Here is a 27,457-nt window from a genome sequence, read left to right on the forward strand (position 1 = left end):
GTGCTGAGGTGGGGAGTGTTTTCCATCCAACAACTCGGCAGTTTCAAGTACTACTTTTGAGTCTGTGTCCATCTGACATTGCTGGCTTCGTTTAAATGCAGGTTTTAGAGACCAAAGTATGTTGATCATGATTTTTTTGGAGGGCTGTACACATGACCAAAGGTTTGGACAGTGGGTTTTCAACAGGGAAGTCACCCAATGTCCCTGGTGTGCTGTGGTTTGTGGGTATCTTGTCAAGAGGGGCCTCATTCCCCCACAGCCACATCAGGCTCATTTGGGATTTGTAGCTCTATTGGAGATGAAGTGTGTCCCCTTCCATCACATTCTCTCCCTCATTGTCCCATTGCCAACATTCTAAACGTGTGTATATTCCAGGCCTCTCCTGCTAGATATCAGTAATAATCCCTGTGCCACCTCCTCTGCTGTCCAATGTCTTGTGTTGGGTCATCCCATAGTGCTCACCTCAACTGGGCTCAGCAAGGTCACACTGTGGAGTCCCATGTCTGGGCTGTGAGTGAAACCTAGAAAGGAAAACTGGTGCAGGATAAGTAGTTTTGAGGTGCAGTTGAAGGAACTGTGGACTTTTATTTTTGAAACGGCCAGGATTGACCTCATTACGCTCAAGAGGTACTTAACCGAAATTTTTAACATCAGGTTGTCTGGCATGGACATTTTAGTCTTGATGTGGGGAATGTTTTCCTTCCCACAATCCTTCATTCTCATGTTCTGCTCTTGAGGCTGCGTCCATCTGACCATGGTGTCAGGTTTTAAGTGTGTAGATATTTGGGATGGTTTGCTTGGAAGATGTGTGTCTGAGAAACCAGAATATACAACAAAAGCCTAAGAAAAATATGGGTGTCATCAGTGAGGGCATTTTATGGCACTTTTGTCCTTTAGATTGTGAATGTGTTATGAAGAGGGGCCCTATTTCATTGCAGCCATGTCAGGCTGGTGTGGCCTTTGCACCCGTGCTGTGCATGAGGAGCTGCCCCTACAATCACATCCTTTAAAGTGTGAGTATTTGAATCCAAAGGCTGGTGTTGATGGTCTCCGTGTCAAAGGGGACTGAAGACGTGACCAAGATTTGCAGAGATAGGGTTTAATGAGTGAAGTCACCCTGGGGAACTCATGGTTTTGGGTTTATGGATGTGTTATTTAGCAGGCACCAAACTATCCCAGGTGTGTCAGGCTGGTCTGGGCTTTGCATCTGTGCCAGGTGTGAGTGCCTGGACTTTTTCATTCTATGTCAGCAGTGGGAGAGTTGCCCCTTCAGCGAGTTGGCAGGTGATGAATGGCTGAGGTCCCACTTGTCTGTTCCACCATTCAGAAGGACCTTAAGACTAAGGGTTAAAGGAATCTCCCAAGTTTCAAACAAGGGAAATGAGAAGTTCTGCATCTTGTCAGGAATTGCACTTGACACTGGCTCATGCTGTGGGCAGAGAGTGTGAAAAGTGGCTTTTGTGAGCAGGACCCTGTGGTGCTGATTCAGAACAGAGTGATCAGCAGGTTGCGATGGGGAATTATATCAGTGGGGCATCACCTGTGTCCAAGACAGATTTCAGAAAATTATTGCCATGAAGTTGGGGAGGTGGCCCTTCTTCTCTTTAGAGCACTGGAAATATCCTGTGAGGAGTGGTGTGGACAGTTCTGGCCTCCGTAGGGGACAGAGTATAAGGGGGAAGTGAATGAAAAGAGGTTGAGGGCCAGCAGATAGTTCAGGGGCTGGAGAATCTGTGCTAGAGGAGAGGCTTAGAGGGCTGGGACTTTGAGGAGTCAAGGCTGGGATGTGTCACCAGCGAGTGGGAGCTCAGCTGTTCTCAGCACTTTACACATGAAGGGAAAGGGAGTCTGTGCATGAGTGAAAATAGATGGAGTTCCATGGGCAAATGAAGGAGGAACACAGACCAGAAGGTTGTAAGGGGTAATTACTTCAGTGGGGTGTTACCTGTGCCCAAGACAGTTTTCAGGAAATTGTTGCCATGAAAGTCTGAGATGATGGCCCTTCCTCTCTTTAGGGCACTGGTGAGATCCAGTGCAAGGTGGTGTGGACAGTTCTTCCCTCCAGAGTTGAAGAAGCACAAGGGGGTAGTGGATGAAGACCAGTTGAGGGACAGAAGATACTTACGGGCCTGATGGATCCTTGCTAGAAGAGAGACTGAGAGATCTGGGACTCTGAGGAGACAAGGATGGGCAGGGAGGTGTCCCCAGTGTGTGGGAGCTCATGTGTTCTCAGCACTGCACACAGGAAAGGGGGCATGTGCACGAGTGATAATAGATGGAATTCCATGGGCAAAGGAAAAAAGCATTTTTCAGTGTGTGTGGATGGTCCCAGAATGTAAGAGACAATGGAGTCCGACTTCTTGGAGGTCCATAACTGAGCTGGCCATAATCCTGGAAATCCTTCTCATGCTTTGGCCTGCTTGAGGAGGGGAGATGGAAGAATTTGCACTCTGGAGTTCCTGCCCAAGTGGATGTTCTTGTTTCTCTGTTCACTGGGAGGACTCAAGTGTTGCTGTGAAGGGAATTTTTCTAGTGAATGCTGGATTACAGTGACTTTGGCAGGGCAGTGCCCAGTAAAGAATTGTTGTGTCCAAATCTTTGGTAGATGAGGTGAAGGCCTTGTGTCATGATCTGGAAGGTCCCTCCTCTCCTCTGTTTCCCATGTCAGCGTTTGTTTCTCCTGATGGGAACATATTTTCTAAGAAATGTTCTTTGCTCCCTTTCCATCCCACGAAATGGTTGAGTGTGGGCATTGAACAGGGTGAGGATGTGAGAGCAAGGGAATTCAAAAATAACAACTCAGGTTGTGATGCAAGAAAAATTTATTGAATTGAAAGAATTTTGAGAAAGAAGAAGCAGAAGGAATCAGGTATGAGGTGGAAGTGGAGACGCCATCAGCCGAGGTGCTTTGCTTGCAGGAACTGTTGGCAGAGGGCAGAGCTGGTGATGTCAAGGGTGGTGCTGAGGGCCCTTAGCAGATGGAGCCATAGCCCTTTCTGCCATAGCAGCCCAGGCCTCCCAGGCCGTAGCCAAGGCCAAAGCCAAATCCGCCCGAGATGGGCTGTCCCTGGGCATTGAGCTCAGTGCCCAGAGCAGCGGAGGAGGTGGATCCGACGGCGGTGTTCTGGGGGAAGGAGCTCATGATGGGTCCTGGCAGGGTGACCAGCACAGGGGAAGGGTTGATGATGACGCGGGAATCCTGGCATTGCAGGGCACAGGGCTCGTTGCAGCTGTTGGCCAGCGGGGTGGGTCCGCAGGGGCTGCAGCGGTTGTAGCAGGCCATGGGTGTGGTGTGGAGAGTGCCTGGAAGAGAGTCAGGGGTGAGGCAGGGCAGGGGGATGGGGGAGCAAAGTGTGGTAAAGGAGGCTGTAGTGGGTCTGTGGGGAGGTGTGAGGGCTGCAGAGGCTGAGTGTGCTGGAAGAGAAGGCCAGGGGTGTCAGGAGCAGGAGGAGGCAGGCTTAAGGCTTACCTTGTTGTTGGCAGTCGTGGGAGGAGAAGGCTTGAGGAGAAGTGTGTGAGGGAGAGAGGCTCTGAGCTGGCTTTTATGCTGGTTCTGGATGGGCGGGACAGCCTTGTCCCATGGCCTTGGGGCATTTGGCAGGCCACAGTTCCTGGTTGGCTCAGAGTGGTGAGTCCTCAGGTGGGGAGTGTTTTGCATCCCACAACTCTGCTGTGTCATGTCCTACTTTTGCCTCAATGTCCATCTGGCATTGGCCGCAGTTTTTAAATGTAAGTAGTAGAGACCAATGTTTGTTGATGAAAATGTTTTTTGTGGAGGACTGTGGACGTGACCAGAGCTTAGGACATTGGGGTGTTAACAGTGAAGTCAACCCCCTGGCCTTGGTGTGCTGTGGTTTGTGGTGTCTTGTGGAGCAGGTCCTCATTCCCCCACACGCATGTCACCTTCATCTCGGCTTTGCAACTCTTCTGGGGGTGACAGGTGTCCCCTTCCATCCCATTCTCTTCCTCCCTGTACCCTTGCCAACATTCTAAAAGTGTCTATAGGCCAAGCCTTTCCTGCTGGATATGGGAGAACAAGCCCTGTGATCCCTCTGCTGCTGTCCAATGTCTTTTGTTCATTCTTCCTGTAGTACTTGTCTTCTCAGTGTCCAACAAGTTCACACTCTGGTGTCCCATTGCTGGGCTCTGTGTGAAAGCTGGAAAGGAAACCTGGTGAAGGATAAGTAGAAGATGTGAGGAGCAGTTGTAGGAACTACAGGCTTTCACTTTTCAGAAAAATATGGTTGACCTTGTTACTCTCTAGAGGTACTAGAAGGAAAATTTTGGTCTTGCCTGGCATCGACTTGCACGTTATGATGTGAGAAGTGTTTTCTTTCCCATAATCCGTTAGTGTCAGGTCCTGCTCTTGAGGCCTTTTCCATCTGACCTTGGCAGCAGCTTTTAAGTGAGTTGGAATTTGGGAGGATTTTTTTGCAAGATGTGTGTCAGAGAAACCAGAATACACAACAAAAGCCTAGAAATAATATGGGTGTCATCAGTGAGGCCATTCTGTGGCACTCGTGTTGTTTACTTTGTGTGAGTGCTGTGAATATGGGCCCTGTTTCACCACAGCCATGTCAGACTGGTGTGGCCTTTGCAGCTGTGCTTTGCATGAGGAGCTGCCCCTTTCCATCACAGTCATTCCTCCTTTAAAGTGTTGATGGTGTGTGTAAAAGAGACTGAAGATGTGACCAAGATTTGCAGAGGTGGGTTGTTATCAGCAAAGTCATCCCATGGAACTCATGGGTTTGGGTTTTTGTGTGTGTTGTGAAGAGGGGCCACAAACTATCCCAGGTGTGTCAGGCTGGTCTGGGCTTTGCATCTGTGCCAGGTGTGAGTGCCTGGATTCTTCCATTGCATGTGGGCAGTTGGAGAGTTGAGTTGTCTCCTCAGTGAGCTGGCAGATGATGGAGAGTCAAAACCCCCACTTGGTTATTCCACAAGTCAGAAGGAACTTAAGACTAAGGGTTAAAGGAATGTCCTGCATTTCAAGAGCAGAATATGTGAAGTTCTCCATCTGGACAGGAATTGCACTGGGCCCTGGGAAATGCTGTGGGCAGAGAGTGTGAAAATGGCTTTTGTGAGCAGGACCCTGTGGTGCTGATCAAGAACACAAGCCAGCAGGTTGCAGTGGGGAGTTACTTTAGTGGGGCGTTGCCCGTGTCCAAGACAGATTTCAGGAAATTATTGCCATGAAGTTGTGAGAGGTGGCCTTTCCTCTCTTTAGAGCACTGGGGAGATCCCGTGAAGAATGGTGTGGATGGTTCTGGCTTCCACAGGAGACAAAGCACAAGGGCAAAGTGAATGAAAAGATGTTGAGGGCCAGCAGATGGTGCAGGGGCTGAGGAATCCTTGCTATAGGAGAGACTGAGAGCTGGGACTCTGAGGAGACAAGGCTGGGCAGGGGGCTGTCACCAGTGTGTGGGAGCCCACCTGTTCTCAGCACTGCACAGATGAAGGGAAAGGGGGCACATGCACAATTGAAAACAGATGGAATTCCATGGGCAAAGGAAGCAAGATTTTTTCAGTCTGTGTGGATGGTCCCAGAGTATAAGTGACAATAGGTTCCCTCTTCTTGGAGGTTCAAAACTGAGCTGGCCATAATCCTGGAAATCCTCCTGCTCTGGGCCTGCTTGAGGAAGGGACATGGAAGCATTTGCACACTGGAGTTCCTGCCCAAGTGGATGTTCTTGTTTCTCTGTTCACTGGGAGGACTCAAGTGTTGCTGTGAAGGGAATTTTTCTAGTGAATGCTGGATTACAGTGACTTTGGCAGGGCAGTGCCCAGGAGAGAATTGTTGTGTGCAAGCCTTTGGTAGATGAGGTGAAGGCCTTGTGTCATGATCTGGGAGGTCTCCCCTCTCCCCTGTTTCCCATGTCAGAGTTGGTTTCTCCTGATGGGAACATATTTTCTAAGAAACGTTCTTTGCTCCTCTCCTGGGGTGACGTTATGATGCTTGTATCCCCATTTGTCTGTTCTGTGCCTTTAAGACCGGCTCTGAAGAGTGGAAGTTTTTTTTGGGTTTCTCTTATCAGGGACACGGAGACGAGCAGTACATGGGGCTGTTTTTCACTTCTTGCTTTCAGCTTGCTGCTTTGCTTGCTCTCTTTTCTGCTTTCGCTTCTGCTCTGCTTTGGCCTCTGCTTATTAGCTAGTTCTAGCCAAACAGTCCACATTCCTTCCTGGAATGTTTCTCCTCTCCTGTTTCTGTGACCATCTCGAACCTGCTCCAGACTGGGACCCGGGAACACCGAAGGTTTGCACCGTTTGGCTGCAGCAGCTGCCCCAGCGCCGGAGGGACTGAGAACAGAGCAACCACCCCCGAAAGAGACTTTCTGATTTTGTCATCTTTCTCAGAGTGGTGTCATCTAGTATTGTTCATTTTGTGTGCTGGGGGGGTGCTGTGTCTGTCAAATAAACAGGTTCTTTCCACTTCTCTCCAAGGAATTCTTCCCGAACCAGTTGGGGGGAGGGGCCGTGTGGGTTTTGCTTTCTGGAGGGGCCCTCCTTTGCAGATTCTTTAAAAAATTTGCCCTAAACCAGGACAGCTCCCTTTCCATCCAGCATAATATTTGAGTGCTGGCATTGCACAGGGTGAGGGTGTGAGACCAATGGAATTAAAAAAGAACAGGAAGCAACTCAGGTTATGATGCAAGAAAAATTTATTGAATTGAAAGAATACTGAGAAAGAAGAAGCTGAAGGAATCAGGTATGAGGTGGAAGTGGAGATGCCATCAGCCCAGATGCTTTGCTTGCAGGAGCTGTTAGCAGAGGGAAGAGCTGGTGGTGTCAGGGGTGGTGCTGAGGGCCCTTAGCAGATGGAGCCATAGCCCCTTCTGCCATAGCAGCCCAGGCCTCCCAGGCCGTAGCCAAGGCCAAAGCCAAATCCGCCCGAGATGGGCTGTCCCTGGGCATTGAGCTCAGTGCCCAGAGCAGCGGAGGAGGTGGATCCGACGGCGGTGTTCTGGGGGAAGGAGGTCATGATGGGTCCTGGCAGGGTGACCAGCACAGGGGAAGGGTTGATGATGACGCGGGAATCCTGGCATTGCAGGGCACAGGGCTCGTTGCAGCTGTTGGCCAGCGGGGTGGGTCCGCAGGGACTGCAGCGGTTGTAGCAGGCCATGGGTGTGGTGTGGAGGGTGCCTGGAAGAGAGAGGGGTGAGGCAGGGCAGGTTTGGGGGAGCAAGAGGTGTGAATTGTTAGAAGGGCAAGAGCATGTGGAAGGTGTTGTGTGGCTGTGGGGAGGTGTGAGGGCTGCAGAGACTGGGGCAGAGTGTGCTGGAAGAGAGGGTCCAGGGGTGCAGGAGCAGGAGGGTTAGGGCTTGAGACTCACCTGGTAGTCTGCAGGTGTAGGAGGAGAAGACGTGAAAAGAAGTGTGTGAGGGAGAGAGGCTCTGGGCCGGCTTTTATGCTGGTTCTGGAGGGGTGGGACAGCCTTGTCCCATGGCCTTGGGGCATTTTGCAGGCCACAGTTCCTGGTTGTCTCAGAGTGATGAGTCCTGAGGTGGGGAGTGTTTTCCATCTCACAACTCTGCAGTGTCATGTGTTTCTTTTGAGTCTTTGTCCATCTGACCTTGTCAGCAGCTTTTAAATACAGGTATTAGAGACCAAGGGCTGTTGATGAAGCTGTTTTTGGTGGAGGGCTGTGGACGTGACCAGATCTTTGGACAGTGGGGTGTCAACAGTGATGTCACCCAATGTGTGCTGTGGTTTTTGGGTGTCTTGTTGAGAGCATCCTCATTCCTCCACAGCCACGTCAGGCTCATCTGGGCTTTGCAGCTCTTCTGGGAATGATGTGTGTCCCCTCCATCCCATTCTCTCCCTCCCTGTTCCATTGCCAACATTATAAACCTGTCTATATTCCAGGCCTTTCCTGCTGGATATGGGAGACCAATCCCTGTGACACTTCCCCTGCTGTCCAATGTCTTCTTGTGTTTGTTCCTCCTGTAGCTCTCATCTGAAGTGGGCCCAGCAAGCTCCCACTGTGGGGTCCTGTTACGGAGCTCTGAGTGAAACTTAGAAAGGAAAACTGGTGAAAGATAAGAAGACCTGAGGAGCCCTTGAAGGAACTGCAGACATTCAGTTTTCAGAAAAAGAGGATTGACTTTGTGACTCTCTGGAGGTACCTGAAGGGAAATTTTGACATCAGTTTTGTGTGGCATAGACTTGCGAGTGGTGACGTAGGGAATGTTTTCCTTCTCAAAATCCTTCAGTGTCATGCCATGCTCTTGAGGCTGTGTCCCTCTGAACTTGGTGACAGCTTTTAAGTGAGAGTTGGTATTTGGGAGGATTTGCTTGGGAGACGTGTCAGAGAAACCGAAATATACAACAAAAACCCAAGGAATAATATGGGCGTCATCAGTGAGGTAATTTTATGGCACTTTTGTGCTTTAGTTTATGTCTGTGCTGTGAATATGTGCCCCATTCCACTGCAGCCACGTCAGGCTGGTCTGGCCTTTGCACCTGTGCAGTGCATGGGGAGATGCCCCTTCCACCACAGTCATTTCTCCTTTAAAATGTGAGTATTTGAAACCAAAGGCTGTTGTTGACGGTTGAAGGGTTGAAGTCACGACCAAAGTTTGCCATCAGTGAGATGAGCCTATAGAACTCATGATTTGGGTTTTGGTGTGTGTTGTAAAGAGGGGCCCCAAACTATCCCAGGTGTATCAGGCTGGTCTGGGTTTTGCATGTGTGCCAGGTGTGAGTGCCTGGACTTTTCATTTCATGACAGCAGTGGGAGAGTTGCCCCTTCAGCAAGCCAGCAGATGTTGGTGTGTCTGAGGCCACACTTGGCTGTTCCACCACTCAGAAGGACCTCAAGACTAAGGGTTAATAAATCACCCCTAGTTCAAGCAAAAGAAATTACAAGTAGTGCATCTGGACAGGAATTGCACTTCACTCTGTATAATGGTTTGGACAGAGAGTCTGTAAAGTGGCTTTTGTGAGCAGGACCCTGTGGTGCTGGTGGAGAACAGAGACCAGAAAGTTGCAGTGGGGAATTACTTCAGTGGGACATCACCTGTGTCCAAGACAGATTTCTGAAATTGTTGCTATGAAATCGTGAGAGCTGGCCCTGCCTCTCTTTAGAGCACTGGTGAGATCCTGTGAGGAGAGGTGTGGACATTTCTGGCCTCCACAGGAGAAGAAGCACAAGTGGGTAATGAATGAAGAGAGGCTTAGGGCCAGCAGATATTGCAAGGGCTGGAGAATCTTTGCTAGAGGAGAGACTGCGAGAGCTGGGACTCTGAGGAGACAAGGCTGGGCAGGGGGTGTCGCCAGCGAGTGGGAGCCCAGCTGTTCTCAGCACTGCACACATGATTAGAGAGGGGTCATATGTAGAAGAGAAAATAAAGTGAAAACCATAGGCAAAGTAGGGAAGATATTTTCAGTGTGTGTGGATGGTCCCAGAGTGTAAGAGAGACCTCTTCTTGGAAGTCCAAAAGTGAACTGGCCATAATCCTGGAAATCCTGCTCCTCCTGGGCCTACTTCAGCAAGGGGGATTGGAGCAGGTTCTCTCCAGATTTTCTGACCCAGTGGATGCTCTTGTTGTTTTGTTCACTGGGAGGACTCAGAGTGTGGCTAGGAAGAGAATTTTTCAAGTGTATGTTGGATTAGAGTGACTTTGACAGATCAATACCCAGGAGAGAATTGCTTTGTCCAAGAGTTTGGTAGATGAGGTGATGGCCTTGTGTCATGTTCTGGAAGGTCTCTCCCTGTCCCCTGTTTCCCATGTCACTGTTGGTTGTTACTGGTTGAGGGCATTATTGCTAAGAAATATTCTTTGCTCCCTTTCCATCCAACATAATGGTTGAGTGCTGGCATTGCACAGGATGAGGGTGTGAGACCATTGGAATTCAAAAAGAACAGGAAGCAACTCAGGTTGTCATGCAAGAAAAATTTATTGAAGTGAAAGAATGCTGAGAAAGAAGAAGCTGACAAGTCAGGTGTGAGGTGCAAGTAGAGAGACCATCAGCCAAGGTGCTTTGCTTGCAGGAGCTGTTGGCAGAGCCCCAAGCTGGTGGTGTCAGGGCTGGTGCTGAGGGCCCTTAGCAGATGGAGCCATAGCCCCTTCTGCCATAGCAGCCCAGGCCTCCCAGGCCGTAGCCAAGGCCAAAGCCAAATCCGCCCGAGATGGGCTGTCCCTGGGCATTGAGCTCAGTGCCCAGAGCAGCGGAGGAGGTGGATCCGACGGCGGTGTTCTGGGGGAAGGAGGTCATGATGGGTCCTGGCAGGGTGACCAGCACAGGGGAAGGGTCGATGATGACACGGGAATCCTGGCATTGCAGGGCACAGGGCTCGTTGCAGCTGTTGGCCAGCGGGGTGGGTCCGCAGGGACTGCAGCGGTTGTAGCAGGCCATGGGTGTGGTGTGGAGGGTGCCTGGAAGAGAAGGGGTAAAGTTAGACCAGGTTTGGGGGTGTGAGGGGCAGTGATGCAGGTGGGTGATGGAGTGTGGAGGCTGTAGTGGGGCTGTGGGGAGGTGTGAGAGCTGCTGAGGCTGGGGCTGAGCGTACTGGAAAGAGGGGATTGGGGGTCCAGGATCAGGAGGGTCAGGGGCTTGAGTCTCACCTTGTAGTCTGCAGGTGCAGGAGGAGAAGGCTTCACGTGAAGTGTGTGAGTGAGAGATGCTCTGGGCTGGCTTTTATGCTGGTTCTGGAGGGGCGGGACAGCCTTGTCCCATGGCCTTGGGGCATTTTTCAGGCAGCAGCACTTTGCTGACCCAGCCTGGTGAGTCTTGAGGTGGGGAGTGTTTTCCTTCCCACATATCTGCAATTCCATGTCCAGTTCTTGAGTTCGTGTCCATCTCATCTTGGCGCGACTACTTAAATGTGATTAATAAAGGCAAAAGTTTGGTGATGATGTTGTTTTTCAGGGAGGGCTAAAAACATGACCAAAGCTTTTGACAGTGAGGTGTCATCCATGAAGTCGCTCCACAATGCTGGAGTGCTGTTGTTTCTGGCTGTCTTGTGGAGATGGGCCCCATTCCTTCCCATCTCTGTTAGGATGGTCTTGGATTTGCTTGTGTACTCAGGGTGATAGATCTGGATCTTTCATCCTATTCTCTCCCTCTCTACTTTGATCCATGTCTGCAGGCCTGTCTCCATGCCTTACCTTTTTTCTTGGACATGGCAAAGTGCTCCCTGTGATTTAGGGATACCTCCCATGCTCTCCAAAGCCTTGTGTTGGTTCATCCATAGCTCTCAACTTACCTGGGCCCAGGAAGGTCCCATTGTGGGGTTACAGAGCTGGGCTCTTACACAAGAGTAGGGAAAATGGTGAAGGATAAGAACAAGAAAAATGAGGAGCAGGTGAGGGAACTGAGGATGTTCAATTTTCAGAAAAATATTGATCTTGGTGTCCTCTGGTGTAACCTGGATAGAAAAAGTTTGACATTAGTCTTGTCTTTCTTTTATCCAGCGATAGAAGAGGGAATGGAGTCAAGTTGCCCCTGGGGAGGTTGAGTTTGAAATTAGGAAAAATTCCTTCACAAGAAGAGGTTTCAAGCCCTGTTCATGACTGTCCAGGACAGTGGTTTAGTCACCTTTGCTGGAGGAATTTAGAAGCCATTGAGATTTGGACTTCGGGGATGTTCCATAATGGCTTTGGAAGTGATATTGGAATGGTTGGACTTGATGACATTTTATATTTATGCGTTCTAGGAAATAAATATTTCTGAGATTGGTGGCATTCACAAATTTGGTTTACATTTGGACTGAATGTCAAGCGGCCTTTCCAGCTGAAATGGATTCCATGGGTGTTGTGGGCAGCTGTGCAGGGGAGGAGAGGGTAGATGAGAGCAGCAGTAGGTGAGGCGTGAGCCAGGCCTTTGGGGTCCTGAGTTGTGACAAGTGCCAATGGGTGAGGCCATTTCTTTTGGAGGATTTCCCTTGAGGAAATGGTGCTTGGCTGAGCTGTGTGTCTGCCCTGTGCCAGAGACTCAGCCTGGGCACGCGGAGAGAGCTGTGGCTGCTGTTGGATCCAAACCCTTTTGTGAAGCTCTGGATGCTCCTTCCCATTCTACATTCCCAGATCATCCAAGCAAGCCCAGATTGCCAGAGAGTGCATTGAGTGCTCTGACAGTGGCTGAGAGGCTGGTCCCAGAGGCTGGGGATCAGTGGCATGAAGTCCAGATGGAGTCAAGTCTCAAGGGAAGTGTGTCAAGAGTTGTATCCAAGAGGCTGACCCAGCTCATGATCCTCAGCAACGATGGGAGCAGTGGGACTGTGAAAGAAGACGAGTGGAGAACAAGCAAGATCCTGAAAGAGCTGGAGAATCTTTCCTAGAGGAGAGCTGAGAGAGCTGAGATTCCCAGGAGACAAGGATTGATGGGGGTGTCAGGAGTGTCAATCCCTTATGGCAGGGAATGAGCTCCAGGGAGCCTGTGTGTTCTAAGCAGTGAAGGAAAATGGGAGAGCACAAATGAAAATGGATGCAATTCTGTGGGCAAATGCAAGAATTTTTCATTGTGAGAGCGCTGAGAAAATGGAAGGAGGTGGTGAGGTGCGTCCTGGGATATCCAGAACTGCTCTGTCCATTGTGCTGGAAATCTCGCAGTTCCTTGACTCTGCTTGATCAGTGGAGTGGAAGCACTTTTGCTCTAGAGTTTGTGCCCAAGTGAATGATGTTTTTTCCTTTTTTTGTGGTGAGGATTGAAGAGCCTTACTGGGAAGACATTTTGTCAAGTGTGTGCTGGCACGGAGGGACTCTTCCAGTTCTATGCCCAGGAGGTGATTTGGTCAAATTCTTTGTTGTATCAGGGAGTGGGCTTGTGTCATGTTTTAGGAAGTGTCCGCCCCAGTCCCTGCTTCCCAAAACAGTATTGGTGTTTCTTGGTGGTGAGCAATTTGCTAAGAAAGGTTTTGTTCCCCTTTTCCATCCACCCCAATGGCCTTTTCATTCCTAAAAATGTGCCGTGTGGGGGTGTGAGAGGATTGGAATACAAAAAGAAGCGGAGTCATCTCAGGCTCTGATGCAAGAGAACTTTATTGAGGCAAAAGATTGAAAAGACAAAAGAAACAAGTGGAAGCAATCATGTGAGGTAGAAGTAGGACAACCATCAGCTGAGGGGTTTTGCCCTCAGGAGCGGTTACCAGAGTATCAAATTGCCTGTGTCAGGGGTGGTGCTGAGGGCCCTTAGCAGATGTTTCCATAGCCCCTTCTGCCATAGCAGCCCAGGCCTCCCAGGCCGTAGCCAAGGCCACCAAAGCCACCAAATCCGCCCGAGATGGGCTGTCCCTGGGCATTGAGCTCAGTGCCCAGAGCAGCGGAGGAGGTGGATCCGACGGCGGTGTTCTGGGGGAAGGAGGTCATGATGGGTCCTGGCAGGGTGACCAGCACAGGGGAAGGGTTGATGATGACGCGGGAATCCTGGCATTGCAGGGCACAGGGCTCGTTGCAGCTGTTGGCCAGCGGGGTGGGTCCGCAGGGGCTGCAGAGGCTGTTGCAGGCCATGGGTGTGGTGTGGAGGGTGCCTGGAAGAGAGAGGGTGAGGCAAAAAAGGGCTGTGAGGGTGCAAGGGGCAGAATGTTAGAAGAGTGATGGAGTGTGGAGGCTGTAGTGGGGCTGTGGGGCGGTAGGAGGGCTGCTGGGGCTGGAACTGAGCAGGCTGCAAGAGAGTGGCCAGGGATGCAGGAGCAGGAGGATGAGGGTTTTGAGGCTCACCTGGTTGTCAGCACCAGAGCAAAAGTTGTCAAGAGGCGTGCGTGAGGGAGAGAGGCACTGGGCCACTTTTATGCTGGTCCTGGAGGGGCAGGACAGCTTTGGCCCCGGACCCTGGGGCATTTTGTGGGCTGCAGGTCTTGCCTGTCACAGCATGGTGAGACATGATGTGGGATGTGGTTTCCTTCCCACAACTCTACAGTGTCATGTTCTTCTCTTGAGACCATGTCCATATGACCTTGGCGGCAGCTTTAGAGTGAGAGTTATTATTTGGGAGCATTGGCATGGAGGTTGTGTGTTAGAGAAACCAAAATATACATCAAACCCCTCTGAAAAAATGAGTGTCATCGGTGAGGTCATTTTGTGGCAGTTGTGTGGTTTAGTTTGTGGATGTGTTCTGAAGAGGGGCCCCATTCCCTCCCAGCCCTGTCAGTCTGGTCTGGACTTTGCAGCTGTGCTGTGCATGAGGAACTGCTGCTTCCACCGTGGTCATTCCTCTTTTAAAGTGTGAGTATTTGGAACCAAAGGCTGATGACATGGCAATTGTCAGCGGGGACTGAAGAGATGAGTAATACTTTGGAGTGCTGGGGTGTCATCAGTGAGGTCATTCCATGGAACTCCTGGTTTTGGGTTTGTGGGTGTGTTGTGCAGAGGAGCCCCAGACTCTCAGAGGTTGGTCAGGCTGGTCTGGGCTTTGCCTCTGTTTTGCTGTGATCACCTTTACTCTTCCATTCCCTTCACTCCTTCCTCTCCTTGCCTCCATCTCTCCAATCCTGTCTATATGCCTGGCTTCTCATGTGGGTGATCAGAAAGTGATTTCTGTGATTTAAGGAGACCTCCCATGCTCCCCAGAGTTTTGTGTTGGCTCATCCATAGTGCTCATCTTACCTGAGCCCAGGAAAGTCTCATTGTGGGGTCACAGAGCTGGGCTCTTACACATGGAAATGAAAACTGGTGGAGGAAAAGGAGAACAAGACACATGAGGAGCAGGTGAAGGAACTGGGGATGTTCAGTTGGAGGGGCTGGGCTCAGAGATTGTTAATCAGTGACCCAAAGTCCAGATGGAGTAAAATGTCAAGGGAAGGAGATCAAGTGTTGTATCCATGAGTCCAACCCTGTCCAACCTCCTCAAGAAAGATGTGGGCAGAGGGACTGTTGTCCCCTCAGCAAGTTGGCAGCTGAATGGAGTGGCTGATGCACCACTTGGTTGTGTCACCAGTCAGAGGAAACTGGAGACTGAGGGTTAAAGGCATCTCCTGACTTTCAGGAGGGGAAAATGTGAAGTTCTGCATCTAGGCACGAATGGCAATGGACCCCAGGTCATGCTGGGGGTTGAGAGGCTGAGTAGGAACTTTGCAGTGCAGGACCCTGTGGTGCTGGTGGAGGACAAAGGGACCACAAGGTCTCTATCAAGCCTCACTTCAAAAGCTGCCACCAGTGTTCAAGATAGGTTTCAGAAAATGGTTGGAAGAAGTCCGTAGGCTCAGTGAAGCAAGTCCAGTTCAGGGCCAGAATACTTCTAAAGGGACTGGAAGATCTTTCATGGAGGAGAGGCTGAGAAAGCAGGGACTCCCAGAAAACAAGGATGGATGGGGGTGTTTTCAGTGTGTACAAATTCCTGCTGGCATGGAAAGATGTGAGGGATCCTGGCTGTTCTCAGCAGTGCCCATGTGCAGGACAGGAGGGCAAAAGGGAAATGAGATGGAATTCCTTGGGCAGCGAAAGAATTTTTCAAACTGAAGGTGGTCACAGTGGGGAAGAGGTGGTGGAGTCTCTGTGCTGGGTGATCCAAATCTGCACTGTCCATGCTGCTGGGAATCCTCCTCTTGCTGACTCTGCTTGAGATGGGGAGTTGAAGCACTTGCACTCCAGAGTTTGTGCCTAAGTGGATGTGGAAAGGTTTGAGATTCCTACTTGGAAGAGACTTTGTCAAGTGTGTGCTGGCATGGAGAGACTTAACCAGACCCATTGATGAACTGGAGAGCAATGATGTGTCCAAGCCTTTGGTGTAGAAAGTGATGGCTTTGGGTCCTGTTTTGGAAGGTCCCCCATCAACCAATTTTCTCGTCCATGTCTTGTTGTTCCTGGTAGGGATATATTTCCTAACAAATGTGTTGTGCCATGTTCCATCTACTCCCATGGCCCATTCATTTCTGGTTCTGTGCTGGGTAAGTCTTGGGGTCTCTAGCTGGTCAGAGTCACCCCGAGAAACATTAAAAAGTCTCTTTTAGCAGCCTGTCATGGTTTGAGCCTGGCACAGAGCCAGTGCCCCCCATGAAAATGCCTCACCCTGGTGTCTGCTGTGAGATGTGACCAGGAATAAGCAAAACAGGCTCTAACTTAAACATAAAGACCACTTTATTACTTAAACTACAGGAAAATAGGGAGAGACTATAAGGAAAAAAAAAGAAAAGAATTGAAAACCTTACAAAAAAACCATTTTCCTCCTCCCCCACCACCTGACTTTCCCAATCCAATACATTCTCCCAAAACAACTGCCCAGCCCGGCACGACACTTTAGTATACTCAAACATCAGTTCATGAAGAGGAAAGGAGTCCTTCTCGTTCCATAGGCTTCTCCTGGAAACACACTGAAACCTCGTGTGCTTCTCTGTTACTTCGGCACCGCCCGGAAGAAAAAAAGTCCTTCTGCCGCTTGTAACATCGTCCTTCCATGCCCAGTGCTCTCACCACTGACGGCATGGACCAGAGCTGCTTTTAGGGTTGTCTTTCAAGGATGCCTTGTCTCACTCCAAAAAGGCACAGTCTCTGCTTTTGGGACCTCTGTCCCCCCCATATTTTTCCAACCCCCTGGGGCCGGGGGGTCCTCACGAATGAACCCTCCTGGTTTTGAGGCACTGCCTCCCCCTAAATGCAGTCTGTGTCACAGGAACAACTGAGTCCATGGCCACGAGAAAAGTCCAGCCAAAAGGCCACTCCAAATCATCTCTCCCCATCCAATCATCTCCACATTCTCCGGGCCAGGTCCTTATCTTATCTCATCTCTTATCTCCCTTCTTATTCAGCTTCGAGGAGGATTAGCATTTTTGCAAGGCCCCAATCATGCAAGAAAGGGTTAAAAGTTTTCAGTCTCTGTCTGTCCTGGGACGAGATGATACTCCCACACGTGCTGCTGCTGCGGCCGGCCGCTCTCCCTCCCCCCTTCTCCTCCTGCCTGGCTGCCATCACATTCGGTGTCGCCGGCTCTCTCTCTCTCTCCTGGGGGGGGGGGGGGGGGGAGCTGGCTGCCCGATGTCTCGATGTCTCTTGGGGCTCCCCCACCCTTCCATCCTTGAAAGCCCCCTCAACCCCCACCTCTGTCCAGGCCCCAGGCCTACCGCATGGCGGCCCCTCCCCTGCCCAGCAGCAGCAGGCCGGGCGGGGGAGAGATCTGACCTCTTCGCCCGACGATGTCCAAAAGAGGAAGTGCCAGGGCAGTGCCTTGCTTTTAACCCCTGTGTATTCTCGGAGGTGTGTCCAAACCCCACTGGCTACACCAGGTGTCAGTATGAAACCCAAAACCTTCATTGGTTTGACCACAGCTTCCCAGAATTCTCACTCCTTCCTGGTCAAACCATGACACAGCCCGGCACTCAGAGGAGTCAGAGCTCTTTAGTTCTCGGTCTTAAGGTTCTTTTTTGTATCTTATCTATAAAATATTTTCTCCTATCCAGATGAGGTCCACTCAGCAAGACAGTCCAAGGCACTTTGCCTCCCCCTGGGTGGTGTTATCTTTTTATACTAAAAACTATGTGTACAATATTTACAATTACTTTCTAATACCTATCATCCATGCCAGACAGTAAGCTTCAACTCTAAACCAATCTACAAGTGCCAACATTACAGCAGAAAATGGAGGCCAAGAAGAAGAAGGAGAAAGGCTGAACACACCCCGATTCTTCCACCTTGCCTCCTGAACCCCCATTCTAAAAATCCCAAAAATCTATTTTTCCACTCTGTGATAAATTCACTATTCTTCTACTTAAAATTTCGTGGCTTGCAATTCTTCATACAAGGTTGGTAATTGTTTTTTCCAAGGGCGAAATCAAAGGCACAGGGGTCTTGGGCTCTGTGCCAAGGTCTCTGAGCCCTCTGACAGGGTATCAAGTCCTCCAGGGCAGCCAGAGGAATTTCCTGGGTCGCATGGGTAATCATGTGAGGGAGAATGCAAAAAGGAGAGGAGGCATGTAGGCTTTGATGCAGCAGAAGTTTATTGAGGCAAACAAATGATGAGGGAAGATGAAGTAATTGAGGAGAGCTGGTCTGATGTGCAAGGCTGGCTCCCACCAGCCAAGGTGCTTTGCTTGCAGGAGCTGTTGGCAGAGGGCAGAGCTGGTGGTGTCAGGGGTGGTGCTGAGGGCCCTTAGCAGATGGAGCCATAGCCCCTTCTGCCATAGCAGCCCAGGCCTCCCAGGCCGTAGCCAAGGCCAAAGCCAAATCCGCCCGAGATGGGCTGTCCCTGGGCATTGAGCTCAGTGCCCAGAGCAGCGGAGGAGGTGGATCCGACGGCGGTGTTCTGGGGGAAGGAGGTCATGATGGGTCCTGGCAGGGTGACCAGCACAGGGGAAGGGTTGATGATGACACGGGAATCCTGGCATTGCAGGGCACAGGGCTCGTTGCAGCTGTTGGCCAGCGGGGTGGGTCCGCAGGGACGGCAGAGGCTGTTGCAGGCCATGGGTGTGGTGTGGAGGGTGCCTGGAAGAGAGAGGGGTGAATCAGGGCAGGGGTGTACGGGTCTGAGGGGCAGTGATGGCGAAGAGTGACGCAGTGTGGAGGCTGTTGTGGGGCAGTGGGGAGGCATGAGGGCTGCAGAGTCTGGGACAGAGCCTGTTGAAACAGAGCAGTCAGGGGTGAAGGAGCAGAAGGATCGGGGTTTGAGGCTCACCTGGTAGTCTGCAGGAGCAGAAGGAGAAGACTTGAGGAGAAGTGTGTGAGGGAGAGAGGCTCTGGGCTGGCTTTTATGCTGGTCCTGGGTGGGTGGGAAAGCCCTACCCTTTACTCTGAGGCATTATGGAGCCTGCAATTTTTAGCTAGCCACTCTTGGTGACTCTTGAGGTGGGGAATGTTTTCCTTCCCAACCCTCTACAATGTCATGTCCTACTCTTGAGTCCATTTTGATCTGTCCTTGATGGCAGATGCTTTAATGTGTGGGTTTAAGAGACCAAAGTTTGCTGCTGCTGGTGGTTTTCAAGCAAGGCTGAAGTCATGACCAAAGCTTTGGACACTGTGGTGTCATCAGTGAGGTCACTGTGTGTGTGCTGTGCTTTGTTGGTGTCTTGAGAAGAGGTGCAACATTCCCCCCACAGCCACATCAGGCTGATCTGGGTATTTGCAGCTCTTTTGGGAGTGAGAGCTGTCCCCTTCCATTATATTCTTTTCCTCTCTACCATGTTTCCACCTTTCTAAACCTGTCCATATCCCATGATTTATCCACTGGAATGGGGCAGGCTATTCCATTTCGTTGTTTAGGGAAGCCTCCCATGCTCCCCAAAGTTTTGTGTTGATTCATCCTAGCTGGTGAAAGATAAAGAGAACAAGGCATATAAGGAGCTGTTGAAGGAACTATACATGATGAGTTTTCAGAAAAAGAAAGTAACCTCATTACTCTCTAGAGGCCCCTGAATGGAAATCTTAACATCAGTTTTGCCTCTTGCAGCTGTGCAAGTGATGGGGAGGTGGGCAGTGTTTTCCTTCCAGCAGCTGTACAACTCCAAGTCCTGCCCTTGAGTCTGAGTCCATTTGACCTAGGCAGCAGCTTATAAGTGAAAATTGATATTTGTGAAGATTTGCTTGGAAGGTGTGTGTCAGGGATACCAAAATATACAGCAAAACCTCGGAATAATAGGGGTGTGATCAGTGAGGTCATTTTGTGGCACCTGTGTGGTTTATTTTGTGGGTGTGTTGTGAAGGGGAGCCCTCTTCACCCTGCCAGGCTGCTCTGGGCTTTGCAGCTGTGCTGGGCATCAGCACCTGCCCCTTGCAGTGCATTTACTCCCTCTGACTTTGCTACTGGCTTTCCAGGGATCTTATTCCTGCAGACAAGGATGGGACAACTTTGTAATTCTATAAAGCACTGCCAAAAGCCGGTCAGACAAGAAGATGATGAGGAGAAGTTAGCAATAATTTAGAGGGGTAAAATCAAAAATGAGTGACCTCTGTGTTGGCTTCAGAGAAGGCCAGCTAACTGGGGATTATGAGAGAGACATGGCTGGTGTTACCCTCCATCTTCCACCTCAAGTTTTTTCTGTGTCTCTTATGGCATCATCCCAGACTATCCCACAATGGATAGGTTCTGTAAATGGTCACTGGCTTGGACTGCTAGATTTTTATCATATATAACATTCTGGGCAACATCTGAAGTCCAGGGGAGGCCAAGTCTCAAGGGAAATAGGTCAAAACTGTGTCAATGGAGCTAACACTGTTCAACATCCTCAACATTTTGGTGGGTGGTGTGGGAATTTCTGTGCTCTCCAGCAGAAGAACCCCATGGACTTCCTGGAACAAAACCAGTACAAGGCTGCCAAGATAACCTAAGGTCTCTTTGACAGCGGATTGAGATACCTGGGGCTCCCAGGAGTCAAGGATGGACAGGGGAGGTTCATCAGTGTATGCAAATCCCTGATGGCAGGGAATGAAGTCGAGGGAGCCTGCCTGATCTCAGCAGTGCCTTGCCGTGAGGAAAAAGAGTGCAAGGGCAGAAATGAAAACAGATTGGATTTCCTTAGCAAAGAAATAACTTTTCATTGTGAGGGCAGCCATAGAGGGGAAGAGGTGGCGCAATCTCTGTCCTCAGCAACCCAAACCTGACCTGTCCATGGTTCTGGAAATGCTGCTCTTGCTTGGGCAGGAACATTCCCCAGGATTCATGCCCAAGTGGGTGCGGTTGTTTTTGTGTATTCAGTGATGGTTTGAGAACCTGGTTAGGAAGATTATTTCTTAAGAATGTACCAGCATGGAGCGCATTTTCCAGAGCTGTGCACAGGAGATAATTGATGTGTCAAAGCCTTTGGTGTTATCAGGTGATTGGGTTGTGTCTCATGTTCTGGAAGTTCATCCCCCTCCTCCCTTACATTCCTTGCTAGTCTTGTTTGGTAAAGGTCATGACATTCTTGCTAAGAAAAATGTTTTGCCCCTTTTCCATCTACACCAATGGCCTGTTCACTCATGGCGTTGTGTTGAGTAAGGATGTGAGACCACTGGGATTCAAACACAAAAGGAGGCATCTCAGCTTTTGATGCAACAGAACTTTATTGAGGGAATAAAAATCAAAGAGAAAGGAGAAAGGGATTGAAGGGAATGGGTTGGCAGAGTAGGTAAGGCAAACACCAGCTGAGGTGCTTTGCTTGCAGGAACTGTTGCCAAAGGCCAGAGCTGGAGGTGTCAGGGCTGGTGCTGAGGGCCTTTAGCAGATGTAGCCGCCCCTTCTGCCATACCCGCAGCCCAGGCCTCCCAGGCCATAGCCAAGGCCACCAAAGCCACCAAATCCGCCAGAGATGGGCTGTCCCTGGGCATTGAGCTCAGTGCCCAGAGCAGCGGAGGAGGTGGATCCGACGGCGGTGTTCTGGGGGAAGGAGGTCATGATGGGTCCTGGCAGGGTGACCAGCACAGGGGAAGGGTTGATGATGACGCGGGAATCCTGGCATTGCAGGGCACAGGGCTCGTTGCAGCTGTTGGCCAGCGGGGTGGGTCCGCAGGGACTGCAGCGGTTGTAGCAGGCCATGGGTGTGGTGTGGAGGGTGCCTGGAAAGAGAGAGGGGGGTGAGGCAGGGTAGGGGTGGGGGAGTGCACGGTGTGGTTTGTCTGCAGGGGAAAAGAGGCAAGAGAGTGTGGAGGCCGTTGTGTGTCTGTGGGGAGGCGTGAGGGCCGCTGAGGCTGGAGTTAAGCTTGCTGGAAGAGCAAGGCCATGGGGAGAGAGCAGGCGGGTCTGGGGCTTGAGGCTCACCTGGTTGTAGACACCGGAGCAGAAGGCTTGAGGAGAAGTGTGTGAGGGAGAGAGACTCTGGGCCGGCTTTTATGCTGGTCCAGGAGGGGCGGGCCAGTTTTGTCCCATGGCCTTAGGGCAATTTTGCAGGCAGCACCTCTTTGCTGACCCAGCCTGGTGTGTCATGAGGTGGGGAGTGTTTTCTTTCCCCCAGCTCTGCTTTGTCATATCCCGCTCATGAGTTCCTGTTCATCTGACCTTGGCAGCAACTTCAAAGTGACAGTTTTTATTTTGGCCTGATTTTGTTTCAGCTGTGTGTCCAAGAATGAAGAATAGATGGCAATAACTTAAAGGTGTCATCAGAATCCCCACCCTATTTCTCTTGTGTGGCTCGGTTCGTGGGTGTGTTGTGCAAAGGGACCCCATTCCATTACAGCCCTGTCAGGATGGTCTGGTCTTCGCAGCTGTGCCATGAGTGAGGAGCTGACCTTTACATCATGGTCATTCTTCCTCACGTCGCCACCAGGTCACCAGACCTGTCTTTTCGACTTGCCTTTCTCCTTGGTTCTGCTCCGGCTTTGCCACTCTGGTGTTACAATGGTTCTTCTGTGGTGGGATACATCCTGGGAACAGCTGCTGAGGGATCTGGAGAACAAGATTTTGTGTAGTGCTTTTAGGAACTGCAGAGTTTTAGATGCAGACAAGGCAGCCAAAGGAGAAATCATTTCCCCTTCTTCAGCTGTCTGAAAGGAGTTTTTTTGTTAAGACTATTATTGCTCTCTCCTCCCTTTTAGCAAGTGATGGGTCAAGCGGAAATGGCCTCAAGTTACTAAATCTCGAGTTGACATGGTCATGGGCAGCCTTGTTGAGCTGTCCTTCCTTGAGGAGGTTGGGTTGAACTCCACGATCTCCTACACAAATAGAGAGTGATGGGACAGGGGGAAATGTCTTCCCACTGCCAGATGGGATATTGTGAAGAAATTATTCTCTATCTGAGTGATGAGGGCCTGGCACAAGTCACCAGAGAAGCTGTGACTCCCTCAACCCTGGTAATGATCAAGGCCAGTTTGGCCAGGACTTTGAGCAACCTGGGATAGTGGAAGATGCCTTTGTCCACTGCAGGGGTTTGGACAAGAGAATCTTCAAGGTTCTTTCCAAGCCAAACCATTCTACAATGAGTCTTTGGTCAACTCCAAGAGGTTCCTTCAGCACCAATGGCTCCCTTTGCTTTGATTCTGCCTCTTGGGATGGGCTCAGCATCCTACTGAAGGAGAAAATTCTTTACCAGGAAGCAAAATTCAATGCCTCCTAATCCAGTGAGCATGGTCAGTGACAGACTTGAACTGATCCACCTAAGGGCTCTGAGGGAGCTGGTGAAAGTGCTCCCAAGCCCCTTTCTATCTTCTGCCAGCACTCCTGGCAGCTGGGGAGGTCCCAGTTGATGTAGGCTTGAAAATGGGACTCTTCCCTAGAAGAAGGGCCAGAAGAAAGGTCGGGGCAACTCCAGGCCTGTCAGCCTGAGCCCAATGCTGCTGAAGCTGCTGGAGCAGATCATCTTGAGAATATTTAATGGCCCCTGCAGGACCACCAGGTGATCAGGCCCAGCCAGCCTGTCTTTAGGAAAATCAGGTCCTGCTTGGCCAACCTCATCACCTGAGGTGTCAATGTGACCTCCTTAGTAAGTGAGGAAAAGGCTGTGGATGATTTTTACTTGGAATTTACTAAAGACTTAAATCTCCAGGCTTGGGAAGGAGTGACGAGGAAGATGCCTGTGGGAAAAGGATCTGGGGGTGCTGGTTGACAGTAGCTGAACATGATCCAATGTGTTCCCAGGTGGCCACAAAAGCCAGTGGTATCCTGGCTTGTATCACCTGTAGTGGGGCCAGCAGGACCACTGCAGTGACTGTCCCACTGTATTGGGTACTGGTGAGGCCACTCCCTGAATCTGAGTTCTGTTTTAGGCCCCTCAGAGCAAGAAAGACATTGAGGTGCTTGAGGATGTCCAAAGAAGAACAAGAATGTTGGTGAAGAATCAACAGAGCCATTTCTGTGAGGGGCAGCTGAGAAAAGGCTGGTTGATTTGTCTGGGGATCAGGTTGGTTTGAACTAATGGATTTCCCCGTGTTGCTTGTGCACTCCTGGATTCCAGTGCTGGAATGTTCAGAGAGTCCTGGTGGAGAAGAGTTGGATAAATCTGTGCTGCCATCGGGAGGTTGTGCTGGGGATATGGGCACAAGTGCATCAGTGTGTCCAAGGTTTTGGGAAAAGGAAGAGTCTGTGCTGCATTCTGGAAGCCCAGTGGCTGGTTGACAGACATCCCAGGAGAGGTCTTGTGGCCTCTTTTCTGCACACACCGATGGGCTGTTGACCCTTGACTTGGAGCATGGGAAGTTGCAAGAGCCATGGCAGAACAAAGGAGGAGGAGACGTGAGGCTATATTCCAGGAAAACTTTATTGAAGCAAAAAAATTACAAGGCAGGAGAAAGAAGTGAGAAAGGAGGCGGTGTGAGCTGCAAGCAGGGCAACCATCAGCTGAAGTGCTTTGCTTGCAGGAGCTGTTGGCAGAGCAGAGCTGGTGGTGTCAGGGGTGGTGCTGAGGGCCCTTAGCAGATGGAGCCATAGCCCCTTCTGCCATAGCAGCCCAGGCCTCCCAGGCCGTAGCCAAGGCCAAAGCCAAATCCGCCCGAGATGGGCTGTCCCTGGGCATTGAGCTCAGTGCCCAGAGCAGCGGAGGAGGTGGATCCGACGGCGGTGTTCTGGGGGAAGGAGGTCATGATGGGTCCTGGCAGGGTGACCAGCACAGGGGAAGGGTTGATGATGACGTGGGAATCCTGGCATTGCAGGGCACAGGGCTCGTTGCAGCTGTTGGCCAGCGGGGTGGGTCCGCAGGGACTGCAGAGGTTGTAGCAGGCCATGGGTGTGGTGTGGAGGGTGCCTGGAAGAGAGAGAGGGTGTGAGGCAGGGCAGGGGCATGGTGGCATGTGAGGGGCAGAGATGCTGGAGAGTGAGGGAGTGTGGAGGGTGCTGTGGGGCTGTGGGGAGGCGTGAGGCCTGCTGAGGCTGGGGCTGAGCATGCTGGAAGAGAGGGACAAGGAGGGCAGCAGTGTTCACGGGCTTGAGACTCACCTGGTTGTTTGCAGGAGCAGAAGGCTTGAGGAGAAGTGTGTGAGGGAGAGAGGTGCTGGGCCGGCTTTTATGCTGGTTCTGAAAGGGTGGGACAGCCTTGTCCCTTGACCTTGGGGCATTTTTGAGGCAGCAGCTCTTGCCTGGCCCAGCCTGGTGAGTCATGAGGTGAGGAGTGGTTTCCTTTATGCAATTCTGCAAGTCCATGTCCTGCTCTTGAGGCAGTGTCCATCTGACCTTGGCGGCAGCTTTAGAGTAAGAGTTGGTTTTTGGGACGATATGATTGTTCAGCATGTGTCAGGGACAGCTGAATAAACAACCATAGCCCAGAAAAGGTGTGATGTCATCATTGAGGTAATTTTGTGGGACTTGTGTGCTGTGGTTTATTGTGAAGACTGGACTCATCGCTTTGTGTCTTGAATGTGATCAAGAGAGAGAAACTGGAAAACCAGGTCCTGGTCTGGATGGATTTGCTTCATTTTTAAGGTCCATTTGGTTTTCAGAAAATTACACGACAGCAAATTCTTTCATTTTAAGTGTATATTCTCACATCATTAAGAAATCAAAGAAACCCACCAGTCAACAGCGTCTGATCCTTTTTTTATCGTGGCTGGTCTGTGTCTCCAGTTCTATTATTCTTTATTTAAGCTATAAGGTTTCGTATCTTATATCCTTTAAGTCTTAATACTGTGTTCCTGTGGGTGAAACCCAGTAATAACTGTCTGATGGTCAGCGTGCTCCTCTTTCCCTCTGTGTCATGGTATGGGCATTTCTTCATTAAATTCTGTGACTCCATGTCATTCTCTTGAGGCCTTGTCCATCTAACCTTGTGTGGAAGTCCATCTGGAAATCCTTCAGTTTTTGCCTCACAATTGTCATGAGAAAAGGACCACCGAAGGGTTAAAAACTGTTGAGCCAGTTGGGAAAGAAAGTCTCATGCGTATTTAGTGTGTTTACAGATGGTGTCTGCAGAACATGCCATGTACTCGAAGGGGCATGCTGCCCTTTTCTGAGCAATGGAACTGGACTTTCTTCCAAACTTCAGGCCTGGCTGGACTGAGCTCTGGGGTGGCTTCTCCCCCCCCCCAAGAGAAGACCCCTCTTGCCTGTCTTCAACCACCGTGACGGACCAACAGAGATGCGAATCCCCTCATCAAAGAACCAAGACCCCCTCTGGCACCCTACTGGCACCCCCATGGCACCCCCCTGGCCACCTCCTTCCAGAGACTGGGACTGTACCCTCTCGCAACTCAGGGAAGGGAGAGAACCTGCCCAGAGTAAACATACCTGGGAGCATTCGGCCATGAAAACAATGGACTTTTCCCCTCCATGGAAACCTAATTTTGGCCACCCTTCCCCCAACCAAGAACAGTATATCTGGGGTTCAGTTCGACTGCCTCTCTGAGAATCTCCCCAAGACGTGTACCAGTGAGCATCAGCGGCGGGACCCCCAAGGCATCATGTCTTGGCAGCTACACCCCATTCCCTAACTTTCTTTCCTCCCTTTTTCCTTTGTCCTACCCTTCTCTTCCCCGGAACCTCTAACCTAACGCATATTTAGCTGTGGTTACCATCAATAAATTGCATCTTGTTGATTTGTTACTGCAAAACCCCTGTGCCTATGTTGGTTATTTTTGCACCCAAAAATCATTCGTCACCCGTTCATTTTGGGCCGACCTTCACACCTTGACAGCAGCTTTTAAGCTCAAGTTGATATTTGAGAGGGTTTGCATGGAAGATGGTGTTGGGCTGGGCTCAATCAACAGCCAAAATTTAGGAGAGGTGTGGTGCCCTCAGTAAAATGACCCCGTGACACTCTTGTGCTGTGACTTGTGGGTTTGCTGTGATGAGGAGCCCCATTCCCTCCCAGCCCCATCAGGCTGCTCTGGGACGTGCTGAAGGTGTTGCCCCTTCCCTCAAATTCTATTGCTCCCCACCTTGATCCCACCTGGCTAAGCATGACACTAGACCTGACTTTTCCTCTTCACTCTACTCTGTGGCTATCTTGGTGCCCCTCTTGCTTTTAGGCTTTTACTATCCAGGGTGATTTAGTTCCCAACTTGTGCTGAGTGCAAAGGGCTCAGACCACTTGTGGTTGTCAGAAAGAGGTGTGGGAAGTCAGCCAGGGTTATTGCAGGTGAGCATTTCATGATCTTTGACAACCAGGCAAGTCCAAATTGTGTCAGGGCCCAGTGTGGTGGCCTGAGAAAGGTCTGAGGGGCTGGACCTGGAGGCTTGTGGTCAGTGTCCAAAAGTCCAGATGGTAGCAAGTCCCCAGTGCTGTAGCCCAGGAGTTGGATCCACTGGGGCAACCCTGAAAATCTGGTGCAGAAGCTCAGCAAGGCCATCTGCCAAGAGCTGTTTGTTGGGAGGAGTCGTCCCAGGTAGGAAGGAATGTATGAGCATCAAAGGTAAGAATAGTTTCCTTCTGAGAAATCACCCTTGTGTTTCTGGGTGAAAAAAAAAGCGGAGCAGGAGGTGTCCCTGTATCATTGTGGGGAAAAGGGACCCCAAGTCTTCAGGTCCAGATTGGGAACAGTGTTGTGATGAAACAGGGGGAAGTGACTCTTGGTGTCTCCTGAGCACTGGTGAGATCCCATGTGAGGTGTTCTCAGCAGTTCTGGGCTTCCCAAATGTAAATGAAGTAGATTTAGTGAATTGACACCAGTTCAGGGCCAAAAAGATTTTAAAGGGCCTGGAGAATCTTTCCCAGAGGAGAGAATGTGAGAGGTGGGACTCCCAGAGGACAAGGCTG

The 27,457-nt window shown here is 50.7% G+C and overlaps 2 protein-coding genes across 2 annotated transcripts; both read right to left on the reverse strand.

Annotated features, from left to right (window-relative positions):
- Positions 1-2,971: 2,971 nt before the first annotated feature.
- On the reverse strand, positions 2,972-3,283 carry LOC135442953 (feather beta keratin-like). Its single transcript, XM_064703223.1, has one exon. The coding sequence runs from the start codon at positions 3,281-3,283 to the stop codon at positions 2,972-2,974; it is 312 nt and encodes a 103-aa protein (XP_064559293.1).
- Positions 3,284-13,133: 9,850 nt separating this feature from the next.
- Positions 13,134-13,451, reverse strand: LOC135442954 (feather beta keratin-like). Its single transcript, XM_064703224.1, has one exon. The coding sequence runs from the start codon at positions 13,449-13,451 to the stop codon at positions 13,134-13,136; it is 318 nt and encodes a 105-aa protein (XP_064559294.1).
- Between the last annotated feature and the right edge of the window lie 14,006 nt (positions 13,452-27,457).

This window comes from Zonotrichia leucophrys, chromosome 2, assembly GCF_028769735.1.
Source record: "Zonotrichia leucophrys gambelii isolate GWCS_2022_RI chromosome 2, RI_Zleu_2.0, whole genome shotgun sequence".
In the NCBI taxonomy this organism is placed as follows: domain Eukaryota; kingdom Metazoa; phylum Chordata; class Aves; order Passeriformes; family Passerellidae; genus Zonotrichia; species Zonotrichia leucophrys.